Genomic DNA, 6,774 nt, shown 5'->3' with positions numbered 1-6,774 from the left:
TGGAAAATGAGGAGGATCAAATAGTAGGTCAGACAGATCCGACCAGAGAGTGGAAGCAACACCCGTCGATATGACCGAGGTCCAACGGATGATCGATTCGGCCATGAAGAAAGGGCCGAAGTTCCCTAAATTTATACATCCGTATCCAGCTTATGTGGAACAGTTCGAATACCCTAGAGGTTTCAAAATCTCAGATTTTAGCCTTTTCGCCGGAGAATCATCCTTATCCTCGTTGGAACATGTGGCTCGTTTCACCGCGCAATGCGGAGATGTCAATAGCGACTTTCACAAGCTGCGACTGTTCAACTTTTTGCTGACCGGTTCAGCATTTGCTTGGTATATCAACCTCCCACCGAATTCTGTCCAGAGCTGGGAGGAGTTGGTCGAGAAATTTCATGAGCAGTTTTATCGGCCAGGGATGGAAGTGTCAGTATCCTCGTTAGCAAGGATGGCTCAAGCATCTGACGAGTCACCAATGGATTATCTTACTAGATTTAAATCAGCCAGGAATTGGTGCCGAGTACCTCTCCCTGAAGTCAAATTCGTCAGACTTGCTCTGAATGGTCTTGACGTAGAATACAAAAAGAAATTCTTGGGGGCAAACTTTCAGGATATGTATGAACTAGCCCAGCATGTCGAGCAATATGAATATTTGCTCCGTGAAGAGAAGATCTCGAAAGCTCCGTCCAGAGGGACGATCTACAAAAATCCCACTGTCAGTTATGCATCGGTCGAAGGTGAATGTGTTAGCGTGGATTCAGCCGAGATAATCATAGATAAGCCATACGTTTGCAAGGCACTGACTCAAATTGACTCTAAGGAAGTTAAAACCCGCTCGGCCCCTGAAGAAACAATGAAAACGTCAAAAGTTTATACTTTTGATATTACAAAGGCCGATGCAATTTTTGATCAATTGCTATCAGCGAAGATCATCAAACTTCGGCCTGGGCATACCATTCCCAAGGCCGACGAGCTTAAAGGAAAGATATATTGCAAATACCATAATTCAAGCAAACATACGACAAATAATTGCGTCGTGTTTCGAGACAACATCCAAAGCTGGATTGATAACGGCAAACTCAGATTTTCGGAGAAGAAGATGAGTGTTGATACCGACCCATTCCCCACGGCAACAGTAAATATGGTAGATGCTCGCCTACCTAGGGACAAAGGAAAAGGGAAAGGAGAGGTCGCTACACCGCAACTTTCTCTGAATCAGAATTCTCGGTCACGTTTCAATGCTGATTTTCGTTCAAACAAACCACCTACAGCTCTAACGGGACCTGCTATTGTCAAGCCCATGATAGATTACAACACTGATGAAGACAGTGGGTCGGTAGTTTTATGCAGCAAATGTAAAGCAAATGTGAACACCGAGCCAAAGGAAAAGTCCTCTCCGCCTATAATGGAACAACCTACAGCCGCAACACAGCAAAAGGTGCTCAACGCAGGCCAACATTAAGGGGTTTTTGATAGGCTCGGTCCTAAAGTACGGGTTGAAGAGACATCTTCAGTCAGACAGCGCCTCGATTTTGATGCTCCATTTTATGACGAAGATTATTACATACGTAATTCTAGCAGCTCAGAATCATCGCAGAGCCAAAAAACTTTCAAACCTCTCGAACCTCGAGACCAACGTTGGTATACATATCACTCTTCGAAAGGTGTCTACACTGCACTGTCCAAATTCCAGAAACGTCGGCACCAAAGAATAGATTGCATGGCCCACCGACGGGCAGCTCAAGAAACTTCGGTCCCTAAATGGCGGCCGAAGGAAATAGTTGCCAATAACGATGAACGACCATCTCTAACGATTATGACAGAGCTGGTTCTAGGGTAACGGCTGGTCAATCGAGATGTCGAAACCACGTTTGAGGAGGCTGATAAACGGATCAAACTTCTTCTGCGGCCCGGGGAGATGAAGGTACGCTTCGAGAATTTCAAGCAAGAAGCTGAAAGCAAACTACCCCCGCCAATCACACAAGCACCTTTGATTAAAATTCGACGAAATTTACATCCACCATTCCTCGGGGAGGCCTTGGAATATATGCGAGAGTTTCATAAAAAACATTCGGCCAACGATCTATATGGTTTACCGAAAGCATGTCAAGATACAATCGATCTCGTCCTAACTTGCCCGGATGCCGAGCGAATTATTCAGAAGACCTCAGATCCAGGATTGAAAGCTAGGTTTCAGCACATACGAGAAGATCGAGTCCTTGGTTTTGAAGTCGACCCATACACTGATATCGATGCAGCCGACTTTCCTTTCTCATTGGAGGACATTCAGTATTTACGATACCATTTCGAAGTCTTTTCGGTTGTTTCCTTTTTCGGCCTTACGGCCGATGAGATAACATAAGTCACACGGTTGGATGCCTATCTCGACACCAGGGATGCCCATATAATGTACCAAGAGCAAGCTCGTATCCTGGCACCAATCCCAGGCACACTTCTGATCTTAGACCCACTTGAGGCACCTACGCAGAACCAACTGGCTATTGAAGAATGAGCAGAGGAGTCTCTTGGTACAACTCTGACGGAAGCGGATGCCGCAGTCGGTGACCAAGAAAGAGAAGAGGCTGAAGAAGATGATCGTAACCTGATGCGCCCGTCAGTTCTGGATAACATGGAAATCAGTATGGTCCATGTTTTACCCTCTGATTTTCAGTCGAGCACAGCTCAACCAAATTTCCTTGATGGCGACGTAGTTGCCGAGGAAGCCGGTCACATTGATTTTGTAACCATTGCTGAAGTCGAGTTGACAACAAAAGATGACAATCTTAAGGTAGCTTTGGCTGAATTGTTTCCTCGCTCCTCATCGGCCAAACTTCATCATTTGAAGCCATTGTACGTAACGGCCCATATCGAAGGGTATCCAGTCTCCAAAGTTTTTGTTCATTATGGAGCCACTGTTAATATCATGCTTGTAAACATCATGAAGGCATTACGTCGTTCCAATGACGAACTTATTCCCTCCGGGATCACAATGAGCAGTTTCATCGGAGACAAATCCTACACCAAAGGGGTGTTTCCTTTAGCTGTAAACTTTGCCGGCCGTAATCACATGACCGCCTTTTTTATCGTCGACTCCAAGACCAAGTATAATGCACTGCTCGGTCGCGACTGGATTCATCAAACCAGCTGTATTCCTTCATCATTGTATCAAGTGCTCATTTTTTGGGACGGTAAATCGATTATTGTTCACCCGGCCGATAGTCAGCCATTCGAAGCTAACATGATCCAAGCACGGTATTATGATGACCACGTCGGCTACATCACCCTACAGGGTTTCAATGATGAAGGACGACCGACTCAGATTTCTGTTCAAAAAGCTATCGAGGTTGGCACCGAAACTGTCCACCAGGATTCAACGAGACTCGGTTTAGCTAACTTTATCCCCAACCCCGATGTTTGACACCGATCGAGAACAACGTCGGGCCGCAGTTTCATATACTATGGAACGACTGTTGGCTCATTGGCATACTATATCTAAGCAACCAAATTCGGGCGTTAACCTCGTCGAGTTCCTCGCCGAAGGAGATAATGGTCCTATCTTATCTCTTGACAAAATTCAAGCTGCCCCGGTCGAGCTTGAAAACAATCGGCCCCAAGTTAAGGACCCCTTGGAAGAAATTAATGTTGGGGCGGCCGATGACCCACGACCTTTATTTATTAGTGCTTTACTTCCCCAACCTATGAAAACCGAACTTCGTGCCCTTCTTGAAGAATTCAAAGATTGTTTTGCTTAGAGCTACCATGAAATGCCTGGCTTAGATTGCACTCTCGTCGAACATGAGTTACGTATTAAACCTGGATGTGAACCTTTCCGTCAACCACCTCGATGATTCTTGACCGAAGTGCAACTCGGTATCAAGGATGAACTGGTTCGGCTTTTGAAAGCAGGGTTCATTCGGACAGCTCGATACGTTGAATGGTTAGCCAATATCGTTCATGTTTTAAAGAAAAGTGGTGCATTGCGCATTTGTATCAACTTCAAAAATCTGAATCTGGCAACTCCCAAAGATGAGTATACAATGCCGATTTCGGATTTGTTAATCGATGCTGCGGCGAATCATGCGATCTTATCTTTTATGGATGGACATGCTGGGTACAACCAAATTTTCATTGCCGAAGCCGATGTGCACAAGATTGCTTTTCGCTGCCCAGGGGCACTCGGCACTTACGAATGGGTTGTCATGCCATTCGGCCTCAAGAACGCCGACGCCACATACCAACGAGCAATGAACACCATATTTCATGATTTAATTGGAACCATTGTCGAAGTCTACATCGACGATGTTGTAATTAAATCTAAACGCTGGCAGACATATCTGGATGATCTCCGACAGGCTTTCCTTCATATGCGTCAACACAACCTCAAAATGAATCCTGCCAAATGTGCCTTCGGTGTGTCAGCCGATAATTTTCTTGGCTTCCTTGTGCATCACCGTGGGATTGAAGTGGATGAAAATAAAGCATGCGCAATCATCAATGCTCCACCCCCGACGACGAAGAAACAACTACAGTCCTTACTTGGTAAGATAAATTTTCTCCACGGATTTATAGCTAACTCGACGGGTAAAATGAAAGCGTTCTCTACGTTTTTGAAACTTAAGGACTCAGATAAATTTGAGTGGAAAGACGAGCATCAGGCGGTGTTTACACAAATCAAAGTCTCCCTCACGACACCACCTATCCTTGTCCCACCCCGACGCGGTAAGCCTCTCAAGCTATATATCTCTGCGGCCAAAGAGTCCATCGGCTGCCTTTTCGTGTAAAACAACGATGCTGGACGAGAGCAGGTTATTTTCTACCTCAGTTGAAATCTTAATCAACCGGAGATCAATTATTCTGCTGTTGAGAAACTCTGTCTTGCGGTATTTTTCGCCACCTCCAAGCTTCGACATTACATGCTCTCATTGGTCATACAAGTCATTGCCTAGACCGACGTCATCTGCTACATGCTCACCTGACCAATCGTAAAAGGCCGAATTGGGAAGTGGACAATGGCGTTGTCCGAGTTTAGCTTGCAATACGTGCCCCAAAAAGCTGTCAAAGGCCAGGCACTGGCTGATTTCCTCGCTCAACACCCTTCCCCCTATGGTTTTGGGGGCATCGACGTCGAAATCGGCATGGTTGAAACGCGCGATAACTACTGGACGATTCACTTTGACGGCTCAAGTACTTCATCCTCGGCTGGCGTCGGAATTGTCATTCAATCCCCAAACCACGATCGTTGGTATTTTTCGCTCAAGCTGGATTTTGAATGCATAAATAATCAGGCCGAATATGAAGCCCTCATCATCAGCCTTGGCATCCTTCATGACTTGCGGACAACCCGTGCCTTCATTCTCGGTGACTCTGAACTTGTGATTAACCAACTTAATGGGTCTTTTCGATGCATGAGTTGTACCCTAACACCTTACCACATGGTTGCCAGCTATTTGGCCGAATCCTTCGATGGTATTACATTTGAACATATTTCCCGGATCCATAATACCGACGCAGACCAATTGGCTCAAATCGCCTCCGGTGCATAACTCCTGGGGGGCAAGCTAGGCCTTGAAATACCAGTGTTACGACAGCTATACCCGACCTTGGTTAACCAGCAAGTCCTCCGATGCGACAATGTGATACGCACCAGAGTCATGTCCTTACCTTCATTATTAGACCAACAAGACCTTATAGATGTTTGCGTCGTCGAGGCAATACCAGATGATTGGAGAAAGCCCATTATGCAGTATCTTGACAATCCCAATGGCAAACACAGTTGCAAGACAAGAGTTCATGCCACAAACTATGTCACGTATCAAAACGATGTTGGAAATGTGCCCTAAAACCAATCATGTGATGATACTTTATGGACATTTCACATGTTAAACTAATCTAGTTTAATATCAAGGGCAAAAATTATTGTTTTAAGCCGTCTCATATAAATGTTATATGCTTAAACGATAAGTCCAAGGAATATGTAATTAGGAGAATGTAATTTAAACAAGTTAGATTTATGAGACCATTCTCTTTCGTATACATATCCTAAACGTTCATGATCATAGGATTGCCAATTGGGCATTGACAGTCTGTTAAGATCTGTACGTGCTGTGTCTTCTCTCATGGAGAGTGACTGGTCTCGAGTCATTGGTGTGATTGACACCAAGACAAGCATGTAGGTGCTCAATAGCGAATGAGTCCACTGAACACGATCAACGAGGAGTTCTTATACTCATGTCACATGAGAACTCATGGTTGGGATAATGCAAAGTAGTCCTTTGACCTGAGGCATGATAGTTGTCTTGTGGTTAAGTCCTTGATCTTTGACTATGTCAAAGTCATTCCATCAGAGGGTGTCCACGGCATAGTTGGGGTTAAGCCACTTAGCCATGGAGGCAAGTGAATGCGCAACAAGGGATCTCTAACCTTCAAACCGTTTGAGGGAGAATACTCTATGATATGATTAAGAATCTCTGGCCAGAGTATGAATGAGATTTAGGAACTCATTCCAAATCACATTCAAGGTAATCATATAAGTAAATGAATCACATTGGATAGTAGACATAAATAAACTATCAATCCAAACAATGTGGTCAAGAGTATTGTATTAGAGAAAGACCGTATTGCATTGTAATCCTAAACTGAATAGGTTCTCCACCTCTTCTGATTAGCTTGGGTAACCATGACATACTGCTAGGTGTCACTCATGGTTTGTGGAAGCCCTAAACGTGTATAATCACTAAAGGGAGAATTGAAAGTAAGTTTCAATTCACAATCGAT

At 44.6% G+C, this 6,774-nt stretch overlaps 1 protein-coding gene across 1 annotated transcript; it reads left to right on the top strand.

The window, feature by feature from the left end:
* The first annotated feature begins 5,009 nt into the window (after positions 1-5,009).
* LOC139190980 (uncharacterized) lies at positions 5,010-5,543 on the top strand. The gene has a single exon (XM_070811475.1). It carries the CDS (start codon positions 5,010-5,012, stop codon positions 5,541-5,543), a length of 534 nt encoding a protein of 177 aa, XP_070667576.1.
* The last annotated feature ends 1,231 nt before the right edge of the window (positions 5,544-6,774 follow it).

The sequence above is a fragment of the Malus domestica genome, chromosome 13 (genome assembly GCF_042453785.1).
Source record: "Malus domestica chromosome 13, GDT2T_hap1".
Taxonomy (NCBI): Eukaryota; Viridiplantae; Streptophyta; class Magnoliopsida; order Rosales; family Rosaceae; genus Malus; species Malus domestica.
The sequence above is the reverse complement of the archived record's forward strand: the minus strand, read 5'-3'. Positions and strand labels throughout refer to the sequence as shown.

Coding starts and splice junctions, on each gene's coding strand:
- LOC139190980 (XM_070811475.1), top strand. CDS start 5,010: ATGGCGTTGTCCGAGTTTAGCTTGCAATACGTGCCCCAAAAAGCTGTC.